The sequence below is a fragment of the Eleutherodactylus coqui genome, chromosome 3 (genome assembly GCF_035609145.1).
Source record: "Eleutherodactylus coqui strain aEleCoq1 chromosome 3, aEleCoq1.hap1, whole genome shotgun sequence".
Lineage (NCBI taxonomy): Eukaryota > Metazoa > Chordata > Amphibia > Anura > Eleutherodactylidae > Eleutherodactylus > Eleutherodactylus coqui.
Window position 1 is genome coordinate 283,092,584 of NC_089839.1, and position 26,011 is coordinate 283,118,594.

Below are 26,011 nucleotides of genomic sequence, written 5' to 3' on the forward strand. Positions count from 1 at the left end.
GCCGTGGCAGCGCGGGGGGGTGCGGCGGGGAGTGGGGGGGAGAGGGAGAGAGAGAGGGCTCCCCCCTGTTCCCCGCTACTGCCGCCCGCGCCGCCGCGCATCTCCCCGCCCCCCGGCGGCACCCGGACACTTACGCGCGAACACTGCAGTGTTCGGCAAAGCCGGTGTCCGGGTGCGGATGTGTCCGTAACGGACACGTTCGCTCATCCCTAGTTACGTGCCAATTTGCACCTTTATTAAGCTGTTGTGTGATCATCAAAAATTCCAGACCTGTATGTACTTAATAATGGTCCCAAAATAAGACAAGTCACAAGATATGTCGAATGGGAAAAACGTGTCTTGCACTTTTACACTACAGGAATCCATAGACATCTCTACAGTCACAGCCATAGACCCAATGCTCTTTATAAACCCACAGTTGCCTTCACATCTGACGTTCCTTTGAAATGGACCCGAATAATCAAACCTCCCTCAGTGCCATTGATGTCTAAACTATTATGCATGAAAACAGGACAAGACTCAGAGCACACGGGAAAGGCAAGGCAGAAAATGTAATTCATAAGGTTGTCCTATAGATTAAAGGCACAAACTTAACTCAACATTCCAGTCACCATCGCAATGCCAGTGTAGGCATCACTATATACATGCAGTTGAGCACATGTACGAATGTTGACTGCATTTTTACAACTTCTTAAACATAAAACAAATAGTTGGTAATTGGAATGAGCAGTCAAAATCCAAGGTCATAATGAGACTTGACATTTTGTGTATTTTCAGAAAGTGTCCGATTTGGTATTTGTGTTCATTTTTACAAGTCTATCCACTATTTCACACTGGGCACCGCAGCACAGACAATAACCCCACACGTCCTGTTGCTTGCAATTCATTTTAAAGCTTTGCTGTGTAGACTGGGATAGAGTCATAAGAGTCATCTCAATATTTTAAAAGGACAGGGATTTAATGACAAATGACAGAAGATAGCTCTATTGAACTTGCTGGAGGGCTTGAGAAGGCAATATAGCAATACTATACAGTATAAAAAAATGTTTTTGCATGCAGCTCCCCTGCAAATCATGGTTCTGGAGGAGGAATAGTAGTCCATGTCTTCCTAGAGAGCATATTAGTTTTTTGACACTTCTGTACATTAATATCCATTTTTTGCCTGTGCCAACAATTATGTGTCAGTGACTAGCCAGACTTTCTTTTACTTGGGCTACAGATTCAGTCCTTGTCGTGTATCTAAATTTTCTGGGCAAGGAAGAGGGATATTTTGGTACTCACATGCCCCCATCCTGCTAATAACCCTGGTCTGAGTGCACATATTTATAAAGATACTGTATAAAAGATGAAATTACTCTTTAATCTGTAGTATATGTAGCAAATATTAGACATTGCAATTGCAAAAAATGTCTATATACTGAATTTCATTTCCATTATATACCATGGAAGCCATTTGTCGCCTATCAAGGCCAAGTAGAAACAAATGTTAATTTCTTTCAATTGGAAGGCCTTGAAAGCCTACAGAACTTTTGTATTTTCAAGCAATGTGACTGTGATTCTGAAAAAGGAAGATTAATACAAATGCCACACAAAGACAAGCAATGTAAAAGAGGCAATAGAAATGTTTATTGATGGAATGAGTGGCATGTGGGCTGTAAGGCGGCAGGCACAGGAGATCGAAGCCAAGCAGCTGCTTGAAAACACTGAAGCTTAGCACAAGGACCTATAAAAAAGTACAAAAATACAAATTAGTCACACAGAAACCAAAATGCGAAAATTGCATATTTGATATAGACAAATCTACATTAACACCGGACAAGAGACGGAAATCAGCCAATGTCTCAATATTATGAGGATACATCACAATGACTGCTATGTTTTCCATTACTATCTGCCTGATGGTTAAGACATCCATGAATGTTTTTGCAGGAATATTTTATTGGTTTGTGGATTTTATGTTTTTTTTCCCCATTTTTTCATCTTCCAATTTAATTTGACTAGTCTTCGGCTGGGATCATTGGTTTGCAGATTTTATGTTTTCCACCTTCAAATTCAGTAGACTCGTCTTCGGCTGGAGTCATCACAGTGTTTTTTTATGTTTTGGCAAAAGGGGGAAGAGAAGTATGTCTGGTAGACCTGGATAAGCCATAGTAGCCAATCATAAGGCAACTTCAAAAACATCAGCAATTTTAAAACCAGATCCATAGCAATCAGCTAAACGTTGAAGTGACTTGATTTGAAAATGTGTTTGTCTTGATGAGATCGGCCGCTTACAGAGTACAATTGCCACAATCACAGGGTCCAGAAAGTTTGTTCAAGCTGGATGAGTGGAAAAAAAAAATATTATTTATGTGTATATCAGTCCACTGGTGTAGCTATAGGGGATGCAGAGGATGCGGTTGCACCCGGGCCAAGGAGCCTTAGGGGTCCATAAGGCCTCTCTTCTCCATATAGGGAGCCCAGCGCTATGAATAAAGCATTATAGTTGGGGGCCCTGTTACAGGTTTGCATTGGGGCCCAGGAGCTTCAAGTTACGCCTCTGTATCAGTAATTCTAGTATACACTGTGTAGCCACTTTATTAAAGAACGCCAGAGCATAATATCACATAACAAATTTTATGTGGATCAGTTTCAGTGTGAATCCACATTAGATGGGAAAATCCAGCGATCTGAGCGACTTCCAACAAGGTCTGGTCATCGGTAGTAGACTAGCCAGAGCCAGAATTTCACTGCCAATCTTGTGGGGATTTTTTGGTCAACAATGTCAAGAGTTTACTGAGAATGGTGTGATCGAGGAAAAACAATCAGCGAAAGGGGATGATGTGGACATAAGTAACATGTCTACGAGAGGGGTCAGAGGAGGATGTCAAGAATCATTCGGAAGAACAGGTAGTGCACAGTTAAGTATGTTGCAGCCGAATACAACGCTGATGCTCCATCTAATGTGTCTGAATGCACAACTTATTGTTCTTTAGCACAGATGAGCTAGCAGACAACCAGTTCCAGTGACATTACTGTCTGAAATCCTGGTCCAAGCTAGTCTAGCACCGATGACCAGGCCTCGTTGGAAGTCACTCAGATCAATGGATTTTCCCATCTAATGAGGATTTACACTAAGGCCTTAGTCAGACGGGCGTTTTTTGCCGCGATTTGCGCATGCGCATGCGTCCGGCGATTTTTTAAAACCATTGCTTTGCAATGGTATCGGACACATGAGCGCTTTTTATGCGCTCTTCCGAAAAATTATAGAACAAAAAATCGCAGATCGCACCTATCTGCGATCTGCGATTTCTGTTCGCTTCTGTATATGCGCTCAATGGGGCCAGCGGCAGCAGCGCCGACCCCATTGAGAACATATAGAAGACAAATCATTCTTCTCTGCCACAGCTGTAACAGCTGTGGCAGAGAAGAACGATGTTTGCCCATTGAATTCAATGGAGCGGCAATACAGCCGCTCCATTGAAAGCAATGGGCTGCCGGCGTGCGCGGGGTGAATTGTCGGGAAGGGGTTAAATATATAAACCCTTCCCGGCAATTCATCCTAAAATGTGTTAAAATAAAAAAAAATTGTTTACTCACCTTTCCGCTGCAGCCCGAGTCCAGCCGCGGCCGCTGTCAGTTCTCCTGAACTGCTTCTCGGCACTATTCAGCCGGTGGGGCTTTAAAATCCCCGCCTGCTGAATGATCTGCATCTGATTGGTCACAGCCTGACCAATCAGAGGCCGGTTTCACTCACACACCCATTCATGAATTCATGAATGGGTGAGTGACTGCTGCCTCTCAGCGCTGAGCCAATCAGGGGCAGGTCTGACTCACATCCATTCATGAATTCATGAATGGGTGTGAGTGAGACATGCCTCTGATTGGCTCAGCGCTGAGCCAATCAGGGGGCAGGTCTGACTCACACCCCCTTCACACCCACTGCAGGACGGCCGCTCGGAGCTGCCGGCAGAAGGTGAGAATGCAATTTTTTTTTATTTTAACACATTTAGGATGAATTGCAGGTAAGGGCTTATATATTTAAGCCCTTACCGACAATTCATCCAGGGCTCGCCCGCAGCGCATTGCTTTCAATGGAGACGGCTGTATTGCCGTCTCCATTGAATGCAATGCGCTGGACAGCTCCGGCCCGTTTCTAATGAAACGCGGCTAGGAGCAGATTTTCGGGCGATTTGCGGGCGACTTGCGCGCACCGGTCACGCGATTTGCGGATGCGCATCCGTCATGCGATCCGCAAATCGCGGCAAAAAACGCCCGTCTGACTAAGGCCTGATACTGATTCACAGAAAACTTGTCAGGTGATTTTATTCTGCACTTATGGGTCTAATTTCCATACAAGGAAGCTTCAATCAGTGTAGATGACAATAATAAAGTGGCCATGCAGTGTATACCTTTTGTTAGTGCCAATTCCAAGATGTAATTGTTGGGACTAAGGCGTCATTCATACGGGCGAAGTGATTTTACGCTGGCCGCACCGCAGCCGAAAATCGCATTCATGGGGTATAGCCGCTATCGAGCCTCGAGCTTAATGCATTGTCTCATCCATTCACACAGGCGTATGGTGGGAAAAATATGGGGCAGCACAGAATTCTGTTGGTCGGCAGAAAGTCTCTTTTTTCTGAGCGCCGGATGCAGCTAAGCTCCCACCCCTCCCTTTTTTTCAGCGTCCATAGGAGTCTATGAGAGCCATTAGCGTTTTTGTAAAGCAGCGTGAAAAATCAGCGACCAAGAATGGTTGCCAATTTCACGTTTTGATGGTTAAATTTTTTATGTACCGGCAAATTGCTAATGTAAATGAATGCATCAGAATCCAATGCTTTACATGGTCGCGATTTTCGCCCGACATTTTATCGCGTGTTCGTGTGAATGAGGCCTAAGGCTGCTATTAGATGAGCGCCACACCATCGCTAGTGCTTGTGTTTTCCCAACAATAGCCAGGCTGAAACTGTAATCTCAGGTGTAGCTCGGCAATTAGCGCTATTACATGACTGTTAATGGCACTTATGTAATAGCACCCTTAGAATCAAGGTAATTGTTCTTCAAGGTTTCACATTTTTGTAAATCTGCTTCAACAAAATGAATTTCTACACAGAAACCTTCAGCCTTATTTTTCCTTTTGAACATTCTGCAACTTGGATACTTGAACAAAGACATGTTCTGTCTGCAATTCATAATGAGAAATCAGACTGCGGGAGGACGGCGCACATTATGCCCACCATACAAATCATAAAACGACATGCGGCCAAAGCTTATCTCCGATTGGGACACAAACAAAAGCCCATTGGAACCTGTTAATAGCCGTAACAGGCTAGGAATAATGAAGCTGTCAATACAAGATGTGATTGAGAACTGTGGAAATAATCTGTACATACTCGTTAGAATGACGATTGAGCTCAGGAAGGTCCTTGTACATTGATTGTTGTCACAGTTGCAAGAAAACATCTCTGAAACAATCTGTCTGGGTCTTGGGGTTGATTATCACAGTCCAATTTATGGCTCAGAAAATGACGCTTAAAACCATTGGGCACTGCTGATTGGCTGGACCTGCTGGGACCTTCCAAAGAGTTTTGTTCTATGCCTAAAGGAAAAAATACAGACATGTTATATTCAATATGGTATGATATATTGGACTTGCCTATGAAAGAAATGCTAAATATATGGATAAGTGACATCTGAAGGTCATTGGAAAATCACTAGACTTGAAGTTGCCTTGATGATAATTTGAGGGGGTACTCTGAAGGGTTAAATGGTTGCCTTTTTGATGGACTGTAACTTATGCCAAAAATTGTGCCAAAATTTGCTTCAAATTTCAGCACTGTAGTACCGAGCATGCTCCCTGGGACACATCTCGAGGGATGAGGTCAGGACTATAAAAGGTTATTGGAGCTGTGTCCAGGTGGGACTGACAGAGACAGCTGAGAATGTGGCTGTAACAGGAGTTTCTGGTGGTGCGACATACCGCAGAGGAAAGTGTTAGCTGGGCAGTGAGAGACATTAGTGTGGCATCGATTTAGGAATTGAGACAAGGAACTCCCTGAAGTGTAGAGCATGAACAATATAGAAGGATCGACATCTGGCTGTTGAAAAGGCCAAAAATAAGGGCTGTGACTCTAAGAGAATCTGGGCCGATCTGCCATGTGACAGGAGACCAATTTAGATAAAAGACCCTGGACAGTGTCAAGGACTTCTGGAAACTGTGGTTGAAGAATTCTCCCGACTGTAGATTAGCTTCAGTTGTTCGAAATTACTACTCCTACTTGACATACCGTAAGTGAGGCTGGCCTCAATCTACTGTAAGTGTGCACACCATTGAGGACTTTATTAGCTAGTCAACAAGCTTGTAGTAAAGTAGGGTATCATAGCCAATGGATTTGGACCCTTAGTAAATTATCTTCACTTCTGCATATGAACTGTTTTATTATTAAAGAAATCCAGGCCTTTGTAGGAGGGACATTTTAAGTGATTTTTATATATTGTATTCCCAGGAGACTGTGTTGTTTAAATGGAAGTCTTAACTCTTCAAAGAAGGACTGTGCATGACATCAAGAGCACTGCAATATTGTGTAACCGAATTGTCCCTTCCAAAATATTATTGTTAGTGTTCTTAAAAGAGTATTGGGATTATAGTGTGTATATTGCTTATAAGATTTAGTTAGCGGTAGTCAGCAGGCAGGAACCTGCATCCGAAAGCAACGGCATAATCTCCGTAAAATGTCATTATCGAAATCACGATGTTTTGCCGACGCATTGTGTGAGAGTAGCCTAAGGCTGACCAATCATTATCCGACCAAAGGTCGGATGCGACTGAATGGTTAATCATCAGCCAGCCTTAGGCCACTCTCACACAATGCGTTGGCAACGTATCGCGATTTCAATAACAGCATGTCACCGCGATTATACTGTCGTTTTCGGACGCAGGTTTCTGCCTCCAACAGCGGGTTTTAATGCACCCAATCATTGTGCAGGGTGATGAGGTGCACTATACATGGCAAAATAGACCAGACAGCGCTCAAAAGAGATCAATGGGAGACTGGCCTTAGTTGAACATACCATGCAGTAAAAGCTAAATTGTTTTCTTGTTATTTCATATTATCCATAAACCCTTTCCAATCCACTATCTGACCTCTGAAGACATTATGATTTAAGGCTGTACAGCTCTGATGTTGGAAGACATCCATCGGGGTTCTCTTACTGTATATTGCCAGCCTCTCTGCTGTCGGAGCCTATCCAACGTGTCACATCATGCAGTACTGGCTTTAGTCAGTAGAGAGCGCTGTTGTATAACGGCAGAAAAAGAGTAAGCCCCCTAGAAAAACCAGGAAACAAATTGGATTGGAAAGGGTTAAATCTTCTTTGTTCACAAATAAATTTTGTGTATTTTTGTAATGCCTTTATCTACATTATATCTGCAACTTGCATCGTGACAATCCGCCTTCTTCAGCAGAAGCTCAGTGCATCCTCTCATCATCCCTGTAGGTGTACTGGTGATGTAACAAAAAAACAGAACCACTGAGAGAAAAATATAAGCATTGTGCCGTCAGCAAGTACGGAAATTCAGCCATGAGATTGGAAATGGCGACAAAGTAGTATAGACTGCTGCTGTGATGTAGTGCATCAACTTTTTTTGCCACCATTTCCTGTTTCCAAAAACTTGCTGTCGGGTTCAACTGCTTTACTCGTTAATAAAGTTTCAAGCAATGCTAGATGTGGTCTCGATCTGCTTCCTTGCCTCCCCACCATAAACTGCCTCGGCAACCCTCCTCACAGGAATTCTATTGGAGATATCCAGAGTCTATATACATACCGAAGGTAGGCCTATTGTAGTACCACAGAGTTGGCTACTCTAGCACTTTTATGGCCACTTCTTATAATTAGGTGTATATACCTTTAAATGGTCTATTATTTGATAAATTTGTGTGTTCCTGAAACCAAACCCCGCTTGATTCAGGTAAATCACCCTAATCTTCTGCTTTGTCTGTCGATCACACCCAGCTAGCTCAGGGATTGGTTAGTTAGCTGTCCACTTGCTAGGGGCCCTAGGATTGGAGGTTCAGCCTCCTGCTCCAAATGATGAGAGTTAGGGTTTAAAAGGTAGAGGGGGTAGAGCTTAAAGGGAGTTGAGGAGAGTCTGCGAGACGTCTGATCAAGGTGGAGCTGAGGAGGAGAAGAGAAATGAAGACCTAGGATCAGCCAGTGCGGTGGGAAGGTGGAATATCAAGTGTGAATACCAAAGCGAGGTTATGCTTGTTGGACATAAAGTAAGCAGCAGAGAGAGATAGTGAAAGGGAAAAGTTCAGTTAGAAGAAACAGCAGCACGAAGCTAGTGGGAAAAAGCAAGAAAGGAGCAAGTAAAACTGGATAGTCAAGACCAGAGAAGTAAAGCTGGAGTTTAAGGTCAGGAGGTCAAGAATGGGAATTTCAATCCAAAATACTCAAATCTAAGAAAAGCATCCGTCTATCTCAATTGTCATCATCTACTCAAGTAAATGTAATTCAAGTTGTGTAACTGTTGCAAAGTAAGGAACTCTCTCCCTGCTAATAAATTGTTAACATGTTTTACCACCTAATCCTACTTCCTGGAGTCCCTTCCCACCATCTACAACATCTGCACTGAGGTACCACACTAGACTCACCAGGGCAAGGATTAGTAATACCATTTTTGTTTAGCTCTCTCCTTTTTGCAAATTATTACTTTTATTCATAACGGGTCCCTACCTGGTGTCACGACAAATTTTATCCTACACGACTCCGCAGGTAGCACCCTATTGGGAATTACCACCTTCCCTTACCCAACTCCGTGGGTAGTTTCTTAAATAAGAACTACTATTTACCACTGTGCAACGCTGCACCAGGCTGCATCTTCCATCCGAGAGGGGCAGCTGTTCCACCATGACTACTATGATTTCACAGACCCCCTTCCTCGGTCTAGCCTGTTGCACTACTATGACTGACCCCATCCCAAAATTCCTCCCAAATGACCCATCTGGACACCCTATTCACATGTGCTTTTGTAAGACTCAGTCTTCGTCAGCCCAACTAATTGACCGATGTCCTGTACACCACTGAGAATAGCAACTGTGCAACGCGAGGCATTGTGTCCTGTGGCACCTGAAAGTGATGTATGTTGCGTCTTACAAGGGGGGAAGCATCGATGGAATATGCAAAGAAGTGTATTGGATGGAGACAAAAAAGGGTAGGAGGTATAGTGAGCAGATGTCGAGAAGCACTGACTGGGAAGCATTGACACAACACCGACCAGGAAGTGTCTGGCACAATGAATACCATAGACTAGAGCAACAGGGAGTCCAAGAAAGCCTAAAATACCATAAAGGTATTGCATTATCTATATTTATACACGGATATCTAGTGTTTTTAGAGATGTTTAAACATTTAATTTAGCATTAATTTTCTGCACTTTCTGTCACATTCATCATCATTGTGTAGAGGAGTATTTTAGCAGCGTCATTTGCATGGTTATTTATACTTTAATTATAGTATTTAAGTGTCAGGAATAAATTATTCCGTCTTTCATAGTCGGTGACCCTTTGAATGTTCAAGCTTTCAAAAAGACTGAACAGCTCGTTCTCTCTGCATTCATCTGAATGCATAATCTTAGAATCTCCTAGGTAGTAGGCAGAATGAACACTAATTACACTGCAATGCTGGACTTTCTTTTATAAATGACTTGGTGCACAGTGACTGACAGGTATAAAATGTTCATATTAAAGGGGTTGACCAGTTGTAAACTATTGATGGCCTATTCACAGGGGTCTGTTGTCAATCAGTTGCTTGCCCGGGTGGTGCCTTTGTGAATTGAGCTGATTTCTGTAAGGTCCATTCCCACTGCAGTGGTTAGGCTTGGTATTAAAGGCATAGTTCCCTTAGAAAAAAATAGGGACTTTGCATGCAATACCAAGCTTTACCATTACAATAAGAACGGAGCTGTCTCATTCTTGCAAAAACAGTTTGGCGCATGTCCTGGAAAAAAGCTGATCAGCAGAGATTCTGGCAGCAGACCCCTTCCGATCTACTATTGTGGCATATTCTAAGGATAGGCAATGAATAGTTTACAAGCGGACAACTCTTTTAAGATACTCAGTATAGCAGATATCTATTCATATATCCTTGTTGTCGCATAGTGTTTTTTGCTATGTTCAGATTTTCTTCCTAAGTTTCCATTTAAGTTGCTGAAAAAGGCATTTAGTTAGAACCCTGGACAGAATCCTAAACTTTAATTGGTCAAATTCAGACCAAAGTTGCGAACCTTGATCTCTATTTGACCAGGTTTTCGCTTAGCTCCATTATCTTTGGAGGGCAGAATAGTGTAGTCGAATTACTGCAGTATAAGGGCAAAAGTGCTCAGCTGGGCGCGGTGCCCCTTAGCTGCGATCAATACTGCTCAGTTCTGCTGTAACAGAGTGGAAGGAGTGTTTAACGCTCCCTCCATACACAATCTGAGCGGCGCAACTGCGTTACGCCCTGCTGCCTGCCAGTGATGCAGACAGGGGAGAGGTCAGAGGCACTTCAGGCACTACGAAAAAGAGTGACTTGATCAGCACATCCCCGCCCAAAAGATCGGCCCGCAGTAGCGCATTGAATAGAAGACTAAGCCCCGCCCCAGAAACAGGGAGAATATTCTAGGTGTCGAGCAGGCACCATATAAAAAGAAAATAGTTGCACCATAGTCTCAGTCAGGACTTCCATTAGGGGTGACAAATTGGGCAATTTTTCAGAGCCCAAATTCCCTAGGGAGCCCCCAAATGAATCAAGGGGAACAATAAAAAAACAGAGTACTCACTAATAAATAAAAATTACCTGAAAGCATTGTGGAATAAGTTGGCACTATACAAATAACAAGTCCCTTTTCCTTCCACCCCTATAGTGATATGGTGCAGAAAGGTACTAGTTGAATAACAAAAGTAAAGATTTAGTGTGAGTAGCATTGCCTTTTTTACGTTACATGTTACACAGTAATAAAGTAATCTGTGCATTGACCAAAGTTGTTCCGATGTTGGTTCCAAAAAGTGTGGGCTGAAGGATCAAAAAGTAGCTAGTCGTGAGAAGTGTATATTTTTAGTGAAGGTTTCCATGCATCTTTTGTTTGCCAAGTGTACGTAGTTAAAGAGGTCCCACACAACTTGGGCAGAAGGAGGCTGGATGTGGAATCCAAGAAGCTGCCTGTAATCTAAATCATAGTTAGAGCCCTGCACATACGTATATTGATCAGAACTATTGAGAACAGAGTTGCTAAATTCTAACTAGATCAGACATATTTGGCGAAGACCCAAGTTGAGAAATGTTACTTAAGAACATACTATTGAGAAATATAACATTATGATGCATTGTTCAAGTGCGTTCACCCTCCTATGGAGTGCTATGTATATATTATTTATGCTTCAGTAACAATAGTTTATTGTTGCAACGAACTGCCTTCGCCTCCGTCTGTCACAATAATGCCATCACAGCATCCAACCTGTTTCAGTACTATGACATATAATAATAATCTTTATTCATATAGCACTACCATATTCCGCAGCGCTTACAAAACAGAGGGGAACAAAGACAGAAACAAAAATGCAAAAAACACGGTTACATGTAGTAATCAATGGATGGAAACAGTAGGGGTGAGGGTCCTGCTCCAACGAGCTTACATACTACAGATAGGCCGCCTGCAGACGGGCGGGTCAGATCCGGCGGCGAGAATTCTCGCCGCGGGACCAGACCCCAGCGCCTGCAGGGAGGAGCGTGTACTCACCCGCGCCTGGCGGCCCCGGCTCTTTCATGTCCCACACAGAAATAGGACATGCCGCGGTTTGTTTGCCGTGCGGCCAAACCGCGGCCGTCTGCATAGGAGTGCGTATTGTAATGCACTCCTATGCAGGCTTTCAGTGGCGTGTGCAGTCGGCCTTAATGGGGTGATACAGAAGGTAAAAGGGTTGGAGATGTGCACGGTATGGCGGGGTGGAGAGTGTAAGATGCTATAGACACAGACAATGGTCAGAATTATGGTGGCTGAATCGGTATGACTGCAGGGGGGTGGTTGATTACGGCTAGCAGGGATTGCAATCAGTAGGGAGCATGTTATCAAGGGGAGTAAAGAGGGGTTTGGTTTAGGGAATATAGGAATGCCTTCCTGAAGAGATGCCTTTTTAGAGCACGCCTAAAGTTTTTCGAGTCCTGGATTGCCTGGATAGCCTTTGGTAGTGCATTCCAGAGGACTGGTGCTGCTCTGGAGAAGTCTTGGAGGAGAGAATGAGAGGTTCGAATTATAGCGGTGCTTAATCTGATTTAGTTAGAGGAGCGAAGAGGTTCTCCAGGTTCCTAATCGGGGATAGCCAGGTCCTAGATGAAGATAGTGGGGCTAACGTTAACAGGATGATTACCGTGTTTTTAGGCAGGGTTTTCCCACTTTCCTTGATCAGTGAGAGAAAGGAGTCCTTCCAAGTTAGCCTGGAGAGGTGCAATTAGTCCTTGCAATACCATGTGTGAGTGTTGCAGTTTTAAAAGGACACAATCCTGCATGCGTACACAGGCATGGCACTTTAGTGCGCCGAGCAAACGTAACAACTTTGTATATGGTTTTGATTAAAACTTACATTTTATTTTGTGCATTTATTTCTTTGCTAACAGGCAACATACTCTGTGCAGTCTTATCTCTTCCATTTGTCCATTTCTTCTTGATAGTGTTGAGTGAACCAAATCAGTGGAACCATGTTTCGGAGTGAACTTTGCTAAAAGTTTATTTTGGCACAAACCCAAATGAAGCTTTTAGCAAAGTTCTACCAGAAACATGGTTCTACTGGTTTAGTTCACTCAAAACTACTCCTGAACACTGGTGTGTAATACTATCTAAGAGCCTTAGGCTAACCCTACAAGGGTGAGCGAGATATGGGGCCATGAATCCTGCCCCCATATCGCGCTCCCCACCATATACCAAGGGATGTTTGGCGTTTCCTTAGGAAAACAGCCTCGCATCACTACGGGGAGGAAGGAATCCTCTGGCGCGGCTGTCACAGCCACGCTGGAAGATTGCAGAGTTTCTCCCATTGCTTTCACTGGTGCCACTGAAAACAAAAGGGTTGCGATTCAAGATCACTCAGCCAGATCGAACGTGCCACGATTTGTTTCCCGCATCGCGGTGCAATTGGAAAAAAATTCGCTCATGTGTATTACCCCATTCAAAAGAATGGAGTTCATGTTTGTGCGAGATTTCTCTTGTGTGATTTTCATGGGCGTGTTTAGATAGTCTCAGGGGTTTTGGTGAATTTCCAGTTCGGTTTCGCTAAAGTTCGGTGAACCAGCCAAACTGAACTTTTCAAAAATTTGCTCATCACTATTGATAACCTGCTGTACCACATGTATATTGGAAAGCATAAGACATAATGAAAATTTGATTGCAGAATCAGTGTACAGAGTTTGTTTGTAGTCTATTAATATGGAGACACATATATCTATACAGGAGCTGTAGAAACAAAATAGTACTATCACTGCATGTCAGCAAGTGATCCTTGTTATTCAGGTATGAGGTACTGATAGGAACACATCTCTGCAGGTGTTGATTGATTTGGTTAGCTGTGGGGTGGATTAGCCTGGCCAGCCAATCACCTTGGGTCTGTGCACATGTATTCCAGCCCCTCCTTTCAGGAGGCGCTGGTTATTCTCTTGACATAATTCTGGTTTAAGCATGCATGATGGCGAGATTATTGTCTGTTTGTTTCTTGTCTGGATCCAGTTTGATTCATATCTGTCAATTATTTTAGTCGTGTCTGAACTCTTGATAGATGTAGTGTTTGACGCCTGAACCATGTCTGAATTAAGTCTAGTTTGTACAGTGTCCTATCTGAAGCTTGTCTGAGTCTCTTCTCATTCCTGTCTGACGTCTGGTTTGAGCCCTGACTCCTTTCTGTCTGTCTGAAGGTGTTTTATGTTTCGTCTGCTACTCCTTTTCTTGACCAGCGTTACTCTCTCTATATAAGTCAGTCTATGGTACTACTATAAGCTGAAGTATTGTAACAACTTGATCCTTGTACTTTGTGGTTTTATGGTGTCAAATATATTTGCCATTGCTCCCTGTTGCCACCTAGGGAGAGTATCATTAGCTTGATAAAGACCCGAGCACAGGGTCGATACGTGGCTGCTTGCTTCCTCATGCTATTCCAATAAAGAAGAGGATTTTTAATGAATGCTGCCTGGTTCTTCTCCTTTTCTGCATTGATGACCAACGGTGGACCCGGGGAGTCGGGACCCTAACTGGGCTATTGCATAGTGCCTTGCACCAGCGGTGTGACTGAACTTTTGGAGTGCTGCTGTAACTCTTTTTCTTCTTGCCACCTAGGGAGAGGCAGGATCACCCTAGGTTCTTGATGTGGGATCGTCCTCATCAGGGTGATTATTCCACTCTTAGGTAGGGTTCTCTGTTGCGATGAGACCAGGGTCAGATTCCTTGTTTTTGTTCCCTTTATGTTATGTTCTGTTGTCCTTGTTTGCACTAATAGTATCCGTGTTTGTCATGTTTCCATTCCTGGTATCTTTCCGTCCTATTTGGACCTAATATTGGCAGCCATGCAGGCCACATAAAGATAAATCCTGCATGGCCATAATAATTAGTCCTTTTAGGACATTTCATTCATGCCCATGTAGACCCTTATGAGTACGGCACAGACATAACAGGTACAATATTTTTAATAAAGACTTCTTTCAAAGTTCCCTAATTTTAGAAGCATTTGGACAGTTAAAAGTCTGGTTGTGAAGGAAGACATAGAAATACAGGAATCAACAAGACTCCTCAAAAGGTTCAGATGTTGTAGAGTGGATTTATGTAGATTCTTGTTGTTTAACTTTTTTTCTTCTCTAAACCATCAAGATAATTTTTCACATTAAACATAATGGAAAGACTGGGTGCAGAGTTGTAGATGAGTCCCTCCAAGTTGGACGTACAACCATGTGCAGTTTTTATGTATTTCGGGCATGTAGTTCTATGTAGATCACAGCATGTGAAGGGTTCACAGAGGGAGCGAGCTCCCTCTGTGACATCATCAGAATCTCGCGATATAATAGTGGAGAGCCCGATGGGTTGCGATGGCAACAGGATGCCAGATACCGGCGTCCTACATTGCCAGTGCCTGTGATCGCTAATACAATCGATAAGGCATTGCAGGACAGAAATCTTGCAATGCCTTATCATAGCGATCATAGGTGCTATGGTGCAAGTCCCCTACAGAGACAAAAAATGTGTAAAAAAAAAAGAAAAATGTAAAAAAAATATATTTTAAAAAAACTTTCTTTGTGCTTTTTCTCAATTTAGCATAAATTTAAAAAAATTTAAATCCCACATATTTGCACATGCTTTTTATCCTGCAGGGCAAAATGCATTAAAAAACTCCGTAAAAAACTCCCAAGAAACGCAACTAAATTTTCTCTCATTTTCTCTCCCTGCTATCATAAAAAAAATGTATAAAAGTTCTACATTATAGTCCATGTACCCAAAAATGGCACCAATAAAAACTACAGTTCGCCACGCAAAAAACAAGCCCTTATACAGCTTCATCGACGGAAAAATAAAAAATTGTGGCTTTTGAAAAACGGAGATGAAAATCTGCCAAAAATTGTTGCGTCCTTAAGCCCAAAATAGGCAAAGTCCTTAAGGGGCAAATGTTAACCCCTTAAGGACATAGAAAACTATAGCAAATTATAAAAACATTGCTTAGATAAAATAAAATGCTGAACTATAAAAAACAATTCTGTCCTAAGATGTCACATGTCTTTCCTCCTGAAGATGGTCTCCCACGGTTACATTCATTACAACAGCACAGAAATACAGACATTCCTAATGAAATGATATATTTGAACGTCTCCCTATGCCCCTGGGCCTGATCTGAAGAACTGCAATAATGAATTTACATATTAACTAGCGTTACTAATTCCAAATCATGGCAACAGGATGAGGAAAGGAAGCCGGGGATAATACATGTTTAATTGAAAACAAAGTCTACACTCAAAGGGCACGGTCACACGAGCGTAGGCGTATTTACGTTCGCACGTCCGCAGCGTTTAATCGCCGGAAAGAACGTTTTTCAGCAATCATGACCAGAGCTAGAAAGCGTATTATCGTTTGTTCCTACTTTGCAAACTATCTTTTCGGCCATCGAATATACGTTGGCGCGTATTTCGGTCGCATATGTTTCGTCTTTTTTTCGGGTTGCCGTTTTTACGCGCCGTAAAATCGCCCGTGCGAACGAATACATTGGAAACCAATGCCTCAGATGGTCACGTTTATACGATTGGGCGCAAAAACGCGTCGTTTATGCGCTCGTGTGAACGCACCCAAAGGCACAGCTTGGCCGGACCTGTTGAGAAGTAATCTATACTAGAACCGCTGGAATGAATTGTTTCGTGATTGCTTATTTGGAACCATAGGGTTGTAATTCATTGCTCTTTGTATCACCAAATACCACAGGAGAAAAATCTGATGACCACAAAGCAAAAGGAATAAAGACTGGAAGAAAGAGCAGCCTAGCGGTACATTTAAAGGGTATCTTTTGTTTCGCAAGATAACTTCTCAGATACCATTTTTAAGGGGTCAACCCACGAATAAATATAAATTATTTTTGTTGAATTACATACGTGTAGGCATTGGCCACCCTGGAAAAGGTTCAGGAGTGGTTGAAGAAACATGACAAAAAAAGTTCAAGGCATTGAGTTGGCCACCAAGACAATATATAAGTACTGTATAATGATGAGTACACTACTAATTCTATGGCTTGGCGTATCAGAACATAGTAAGAAAACATGTGGTCCTTAAGTTTTCTTCCGATTTCTCTGAGCAATGCACACTCTGAGGCTAGTTTCACATGGGTGTCTTATAAAACACCGGGCAAAAAATTTTGACCATCTGAAGCATTGGATTGCAATGCATTCGTCCAGATGGGCGATTTTCAGGTGCGTAAAATCGGCCGGCTGGAAAAGATAGGTCTTGTCTTATGTTTTGTCGGAATGCACCAGCCATTCCCATAAACTCCTACTAAGCGAGCTGTCAGGAAAGGGAAAGGGGAGGGAATTTAGCAGCGACTTGCGTTGCTAAAGTCCCTTCCCCCTCCCCTTGCCGTCAGCTTCCATAGGCTGGGAAAGGAGTTTAGCATGACTAGCTAAGCTAAGCTTTCGTCCAGCCCCTGCCCCGCCCCCTCCTGGTAGCTGTTAAGGAGCAGAGGGGAGGGAGTTTAGTAGAGCTGAACTCTCTCCCCCTGGCTGATGGTATTCCGGTATATATGCCGCACCCAGCCGTCTGAATGGGCTAGAAATGCTGTCGCAACTTGGTCACGGCTGCCTCACGTTCATTTGATTTTCGGCCGCGATTCGGGCGGACGAAAATCGCAGTACCCATGTCAAAGAGCCCTGACCTTCTAGTGAATTTTCCAGGGTGTCTACTCCTGTTTTAAATGTTTTGCACTTGTGAATAATCTGTAAAATAATAGTCTCCAAATTATTTGGAAATGGCCTTGTACCCTTCCCGGATTGATGGGCAGCAGCAATTGCTTTTCTATGATCATTGCTGATGTCTTTCCACCTGAGCATTATGTTAACACACGCCTGAATGCTCCAAACCAGCAAAACGTCTGCTTTTATAGAGGTGGTCACACTTGCTGATGATCAATTAATCAAAAGCATTTAATTAGCAGCACCTGACTACTAACACTCATTTCCTATGAAAGCAGTAAAGCTGTTCTTACACTGGCATCTGTAAAGACGCCACGTTTTTAAATGCAGCGTTTTACGGCACTTTCAAAGAGTGTTTTCAAACGCCTTCAACAACATTCTTAAACGCACCCCATCATTGCAATGGGTGATGAGGAGCGTTAAAAATTGATGAAACACACTAAAATAGAGCAGACAGCGTTAGAAATGCCGCACTCAAACGCTCGTCTGCAATAATAATAATCATTATTTGTATTGCGCCAACTTATTCCACATGGCTTGAATGCCCAATTGAAATCAATGGAGGCGTCTTACAGGGCTTAGCGCAGCATTGAAACGCTGTATAAAATGACTGTGGGAGAGTGGCCCTAATTTTTCACACACTGCTTCTGCGTTTTGGCCTAGTTGTTGTTAAATAAATAGTGACACGGTGAAATTTGTCACGTATTGTTGTTTATCTGACGTTCTATTTGCCTACACCTTCTAAGAACCAGATGTTTTTTTTCGATTATGTCCTGATACGTAAAACCATGGAAGTCTAAGGGTGGTTTCACACGGGCGATAAAACCGCATGATTTTAATGCGATGCAAGAGTGAGTAAAAATGCAGAATTGTGAAACCAATGTATTTCAATGGATTCCTTCACATTTGCGATGTTTTCACTCATGTGATGTTGCGAGAAATAAAAATCGCGGCATGTCCTATCTTTCTGTGTTTTGCCGTTTTTTTTATCTCCCTTGTTTTCCTATGGAGCCTCCTTGTTATTGCATAGCAAAGAATGAACTTGCGATTTTCATGCGATGCAATGTGTTTTTAACATTAGAAAGTCTTATTGACTTTTGGGTTAAAAAATCGCAGCGAAATTGCACGACAAAAAAACGTGTGAGAACATCGCAAGTGGCAGCGAGAAAAAGCAGTGCTGCCGCTCAAAAATTGCAGGAAAAAAAATGCCATTTTTCAGCGGTTTTCTCGTGGCAAAATCATGTTCGCCCATGTGGAACTAGCTTTAGAGGGTGTACTTAGTTTTTTCATGACAGTATATCCTGTTTCAGCATGCTCCACAGCAAGAAGATACGCTGCTTAGGAGAAGCTATTACTAGCTGTGAAACTGATCGATATGATGATAAACCGGCTGCCTTGGGTGACAGAAGCTTTGACAGGTACATCGCTGGCTGACAGTCAGTGATTGTGTTCATATGTACCACCAGTGCGTATAATGAACATCGTCATCTATCATAGGAGAGAAGAGCCCAGAGAGAATTACATGATAGTGAAAGTCTGTTTGCTGTGTTTGACAGACAGGGCTAATAGATGGAGGAGATGAAAGTGAAAACAAATATCGTTATAGTATACACTCAGTTTATATTTTTTCTCTTAAAGAGGAATTCCACCAAAAATCATCTTCAAACATCTCACATATTTATATAACTGCAACACCCCAGAGGGGTGACCATGAGCACCTGGCTAACGTGAAGAGCTGGGAGGGTTAAGTGCTGTTTTGTCACGGCGGCACTTACCAGGCTCTGGTCCCAGAGGGATGGCATGCAGCCAAGGCCAGAATAGGATCGCAGGCCAGCTTCGGCACCCCTATGATAGAAATGCCAATAAACAGGATGGGGGAGTAGTAGTACTGATCCCTCGTGACGCCACTGTTCCTACACACCTGTATGTTGCGAGGCAGAGAAATGAACACATTGACTTGTGTATAGTACCTCAGCTTCCCAGGAATGGTTCGGGCCCAGTATAACTTCTTACAACAGGTAATGCAGATACAATTCACTTTAAACGTTAGCAGGCTATAGCTCAGAGGTAGGGAGGATACACAGGATGAATATGGTCCTACAGTCCACGTTATCTGTATGTCACCAGTCCTGGATTGGGAGCACTCCAGAGGAGGAAGGGAGGTAGGGGTCACTCAGCAGACTCTCTGGCAGACAATTATTAAAGAAGGCTTAGACAATAAACACCGCGCACGGCAGGCGCGTGGGTGTCACAATAAAGTACCTCTGTGCGGTGATCCTAACTATGGACGGCTGCACAGGAAAAGCCTTTAGTGTGAACTGGTACCTTGATTAGAACTCTGGTAGGGCTCTCTCTCTCTAATGATGGGACTCACTCCTTTCACATCCACACTCCAAACGCCATGGGATATCGCTCCTCTTCCTCCATCTTCACCTACATGGAAGCTGAAGGTGCTTCATGACATGACAAACTGATACATCTACATGCAGGCAGTGATTTTATTAGTGTTAACCGCTTAAGTGCCGCAGCTGTGCAACACACACACACTGGATATGACAGGACAAGCTTTGCACAGTGCATCTACATTGGACAAAACATGTATGACATTTATGGAGGGGACCAGCATGGTGTTCTGGGCCACTACATAACCAAACGAAAATTTGGTGGGGTTCGAGGGCCCACTAGGGTTAAATTGTAACCAATCGCACCACAGCCTTTGCTGACATTTTTGTTCAGGTATTTGCAGCACATTTCCACAGGGTTTTTTGCATCCTTTGTGGTCTGTCAGTTACTTTTCTGCTACTACACATGTGTGACTGCTGTGATGTAATTACATTGGCTGCATGGCTGCTATTGAACCCACCTTCCACCTTTATTACTTCCTGCCAGGAGCCAGGCTTCAACTCTAGCTCCTATACACCTGATGACGCCATAGTTCTGGTGAAACTAGTCGTCAAAGTTGGTCTTTAAGCACACAGGTTCATGTTGTCTATCCTGCTAAAGGTTATCTCAGACTTAGTTTATCTGGCAGCATTTATCACACATGCTGGCAGTTCATGCAGGGATTTAATCACTTGCCATATCTTTAGTACATACCATGTTCCCCCAAAAATAAGCCCTATTCGATTTTTGGAGATTTTCAGGGAGGCTTGAAATATAAGCCCTAATCGAAAATAAGCCCTAGCTGCATTACATTAAAAAAAAAGGAATACATTCCCTAGCAAGCTCGGTCCAAGTCCCTACTGCTGCTCTCCGGAGCTCCGACATGCTACTTATAGTCCTTGGACGCCCGCCGAAGATCACTTCCTGGTTACGTGATTCATAAATCCTGCCTCCAGGAAGCGCTAGCTCTGATTGGTTCTCGAGCTCTGCATTAATTTGCTGAGCAGCGGTCAAAGAACCAATCACAGCCATCATGTTGTGAAAGCAGGATTTATGAATTCACCAATCAATGCTGTGGCTCAGCCAGTTCATGAATCCCACCTATACAACATGATGGCTGTGATTGGCTGAGCAGCATTTTGAAGAACCAATTAATGCAGCGTTCTATGAACCAATCACAGCCATCGCACTGGTTGATTGAGCGCAGCATTGATTGGCTAAGCAGCGCTCAAAACCCAATCATAGCCATTGCTTCCTGAAGGCAGGATTTATGAATCCTGTAATCAGGAAGTGATCTTCTGTGGGCGGGCGAGGACTGCAAGAAGTGGGTCGGAGCTCCGGAGAGCAGTAGGAGGGACCTGGACTGAGCCAGCTAGAAAAGTATAATAAGACATCTGCTGCAAATAATAGCTAGTGTCTCTTTTGGGGCAAGAATTGATATAAGACAGGGTCTTATTTTCAGGGAAACACAATAGCAGTGTACTGCTGCATGGTAGTGCGCACCATCTGCAGCAAGTTGTGACCCTGATATTTGTATATAATCAGCAAGGCAGGATATTGTTTCTCTTAGGCCGGTTTTGTCTCTTATATCACATTCACTCACACTACATTGAGACTCTGATGTTTCTAATTCATTGCTACTCTAATATATTTTATTACATATCGATAAGGGGGATTTCACACAGGCGATAAAATCGCACGATTTTCGTGCAATGCGAGAGGGAGTGAAAATGCAGAACCAATAGTATCAAACCAATAATTTTCCATGGTTTCCTTCACATTTGCGATCTTTTCACTCATTTGATGTTGCGAGAAAAGAAATTGCGGCATGTCCTATTTCTCTGCGTTTTGCGCTTTTTTTAATCTCCTGTGTTCCCTATGGAGCCTCATTTTTATCGCATCGCAAAGCGGGAACTTGCGATTTTCGTGCTTTGCAATGTGTTTTTCACATTAGAAAGTCCTATTGACTTTTGCTTTTAAAAAAAAAAAAAAATCACAGCTAAATCATGCTAAAAAAACCCGAGTAAATCACAAGTGGCAGCGATGTTTTTGCTCAAAAATCGTGGGAAAAAAGTTGCGATTTCACTGCGATTTTCACGTGGAGATATCGCGATCGCCAGTGTGCAGGAGCCTTAAAAGTTTCTTTTTAAGGGGACCCAACTTAGGGATTTCAGCTCACGGCAAAGGCTGTGGTGGGATAGGTTTTATAACCGGAGAACTCACAACTTCCGAAATCTAAGAGTTCACCATTTACTGTAGAGCACTGCAGACTTTAAACACTTTTTTCACTGACAGTTTATATGACATTTTAGTAGGATTTCCCCATTAAGGTTAGTCTGTAGCCAAAAACTGAAGTCTTTTGGATGAAGACTGCTGCTCCTAACCCCGTCTCCATCCAAGTAACCTTAACCTGCTGCCACGCCTGTGGGCTATGACGTCTGTCCATGCAGCCCTGAACCACGAATTATACAGTACATACCCGGGTCTCACACAAGGATTCTATTATGCACACAATGCTGGGGTGCAGGAGGGGAAGTCACGGTATGGGGCACATGTTGACCGCAATAAATAGTAATATTATAATTAGATTTGTCTATGTATGGCGCTGTTATTTGGTCACTGCATAAGGAATTGGAATGGCCCCTTTACCGGCATGATGTGCTCCAAGTGCTGGATTATGACTATACTCTCCCCTTTGATAATACAATTGTGCATCATCATGGAGTTCTGCCCTTTGATGATGTGAATGCTCATAACCCTCAAAACCTCGCTCCAATGGCTGTGCATCACCAGTGACGTCAACGGCCAGAATATAAAGCACCAGTGGGCGTCATCTTGGCTAGTCGAGAGAGGCACATGGAGAACACGGACAACCAGTAATAGTACCAGGTCTAGATGTTGTCCCAAGCTGGGAATGAGAGCGGTCACTATGGATGTCATGGACAAAGGATGGCCACAGCCAACTATGCAGCCCAGCAAAAGTGGTAAATGAGGGAGTCTCCCTCCTTGCTCAACCAGATGATCAGTCCATAGACTAGATCCAGGGGCTATTTGGAAACGGAAGCTGCTGGAAGTGCCAAAGTCCATGTAGAAGACACTATACAATGCATTATGTTTTTGCAATTTAGGATAGCACTTTATAGTATTGCTATTTAGGTGACAATATGGATGTCCTACTTGTCACAATGTAACAGATCCAACAGGGTATAAGCAGTAAATACAAAGGTACTATTGCATCTCTCCTATGGGAGTGTGATACAGTATTTATGCAATTTCCTAAAGCCCTTATACTGGCTCACAGTGGAGCTTTACTTTAACCCTTTGCAATCCAATTTTGGATTCAGGGTTACCTAGGGGGTTTTCTCTTTCTGCCATTATACAATGGCGCCATCTGCTGGCTAAAGCCAGTACTGCGGTATGGGACATGCTGGAGAGGCCAGTAATATACAGTAAGAATACCCTGCCGGACGTCTTCTGACATCGGAGCTGTACAGCCTTCAATCAGAATGTCTTCAGACGTCAGACAGTGGATTGGAAAAGGTTAAACTCAAGCAATGCTTGAAGGATCAGACACGCAAATATCCATAGGAACAGCCACAATCGCTGCAGCGCTCCGTGTTTTAGCATCTGATTAACTATATTAAAACCTCTTGTATCAGTCCGGCATCTTGGATTTAGCCGGCTGTGCTGAAGGCTTCCCCTGCACTGGTGCAGACTGGTCATACGGACACAATACATCTTAATTAATGAGATCTCTAAAACGGCTTGAGCTTTAAAAATATATTCAGCGATAATAAGAATGTCATGACCTGCGAATATTTCCATTATCAAGAGCCTGTAAATAACAAATCTGCCTAGTGATAAATCCACTTATTGTGCAGCACCTATAAAAAAAAGTTAATCCGCCAGACCGACAATTACAGAAAAAAATATTTTTTTACATTTCTTCGAAGAGAACATAAAACACTTTAAAAGAAGGCAGTACAAAAGGCCAAAAGAAGGCGGAAGAACTGTATATAGCTACAAAATAATCAGTAATCATTTTATTTCTCCCACCAGGCATCTAAACAACGGTATTATATCAAAAAAAGTTGACTATTTGACCGGTTTTTTTTTCAACTCCATTCATCCGCCTTCTTTTGATTGTTTGTACTGACTTGCTTTTAATAGTTTTATGACTTTTTTTTTCCTAATTGTCGGTCTTGTACTAAGGGTTGCATTATACAGGGCAACTGTTGGGGGGCATAAGTGCTCTACAGTCGTTCCAAGACTTATCGTTCTTGCGCTTTTGTAAGAGCGGACCTGTGCAAACATGCTGGCAAATATTTAGGCGCATGTACAAATATTAGGGTGCTCAACACATTCGGAAAGATTCTCAGCACTACTAGTGCCATGTAATAAGCAACTTCAGCTGTGCCATAGGAGAAGGTGCAAGGATGGCAGTGTGTGCAGAGGTGCTGTGTGGCTCAGAATAAAGCCGAGAGTGATGAGTCTGCAGAAAGTGCAGGGACCAGTGAGAGGAGTAGCAGGTCGCTTTGGTCACCAGATCACCGAGTGAGGACTGAGGGACTGCTTGGAGGTACAGCAGTGTTCTTCATCTATGGAGGAGTCATTGTTCAGGATGCAACAAACTGCGGGATTGAGAGGAAGTATCCAGGAGGAGTAATGAGTTACAAGAGAACATCAAAACCACCATATGGATTTCCAGGACTCTTTGTAAGTGAGGACGGCCTCTTTAAAAGCTGAATATTGTACACACTAAAAGTGACTTTTGAGAGGACTAAGCAGGCCTGCTGGCAGTGTAGTACGTCAAATGCTATCTTTTGGGACATTGGTATTTGTAAGGAGGTTCAAATATTTAACTGTGACTGTTTGATTTGCCTTATCACTAGTGTGTGTTACTAACGTTATGATGATCTAATATGACATGTGAAAAACTACTATTTCATGGTATGCATAGTACAACAGTTGTAGGCCTTAGTTAAACATACTCAGGTTTATGTCACAGTACCCTCGCTGTTATCTGTTTCTTGAAATGTTCCCTAAACTGCAAAAAAATGGCTTTTTCAGTTATTTGTTTAAGCCATTAAGGACCAAGCGCGGTAAATATACGGCGCTTTGTCCCGGGCTTAAAGCCCAGCTGATAGTAAAATTATGGCGAGGATTTAAGCCTCCTGCTCTGCAGGACGGGTTGTCATCTGTTAGTGAGTCAGGAGGGTTTTTTAACCCTTTCTGCCTTTTCCTTCCCTGACTACACAGCACTCAATGAGATAGTAAAAAAGATAATTACATACACAAGTAAAACAAAATTCAGAATAAAACAACAATATATACCGTATTTTCCGGCATATAAGACGACGGGGCATATAAGACGACCCACGACTTTTCGTCTTATGTGTCGGGAATACAGTGTGGAAAAAAAAGAATACTGCTGCAGGCTCTTGCTCCCCCGTGCACGCTGGCAGAGCATTGCTTTCTGCAAGCGGGGCTTGAATGCCCCGCCTCCAGAAAGCTAATGCTCGGATTGGAAGTCATGAATGACTGTGATTGGCTAACGCCAGACTAAGTTAGCCAATCAGAGCATTAGCTTTCTGAAGGCGGGGCATTCAAGCCCTGCTTGCAGAAAGCAATGCTCTGCCGGCATGCACGGGGGAGAGACAGCTTGCAGCAGCCCCGCCAGAGGTGAGTTTTCCTTTTTTTTTCCGGACCTATATACCCGGCATATAAGACGAACCCCGACTGCAGAGTAGATTTTTCGGGGTTAAAAGGTCGTCTTATACGCCGGAAAATACAGTACATAAGATATAAAATGACCCAAAGCCATATGCGATCTGTAAACCAAGACCATACATATTATATATCAAAACGTCCGAAACCAATAGAGGAACCTATTCCCATACTTTATTTTAGCATAAATATACTGATTTAAAAAAACTAACTATAAATGTTAAAAAAAAAACATTTTTTAGCTTCTCAATAAAACTAAAAAACTGGGGGGAAAAAAGGCAGTGAAAAAGATATTTAAAAAATTGCCCTATATGTCACGGCTTTTGCAAATGCTTAACCCATCACACGCTTTAGCTGTGCAATACACATAACAGAATGACTAGACACTTTTGCACTGAGAATCAACATAAGACATAATGGAGGGGGCCAGAAATGGATGTACTGGGCCACTACAATAGCTTTGCAATTT

General features: G+C 43.0%; 1 protein-coding gene across 1 annotated transcript in view; it reads right to left on the bottom strand.

The window, feature by feature from the left end:
• Positions 1-1,604: 1,604 nt before the first annotated feature.
• SHISAL2A (shisa like 2A) overlaps positions 1,605-26,011 on the bottom strand; it is a 77,152-nt gene continuing 52,745 nt past the window's right edge. Inside the window, exons 3-4 of the mRNA XM_066594762.1 lie at positions 5,373-5,578; positions 1,605-1,723 (exon numbers count right to left, since the gene is read on the bottom strand). Of these exons, the coding sequence (XP_066450859.1) occupies positions 5,394-5,578 (185 nt within the window). The 3' untranslated portion in view covers positions 1,605-1,723; positions 5,373-5,393. The remainder of the gene's footprint in view (positions 1,724-5,372; positions 5,579-26,011) is intronic.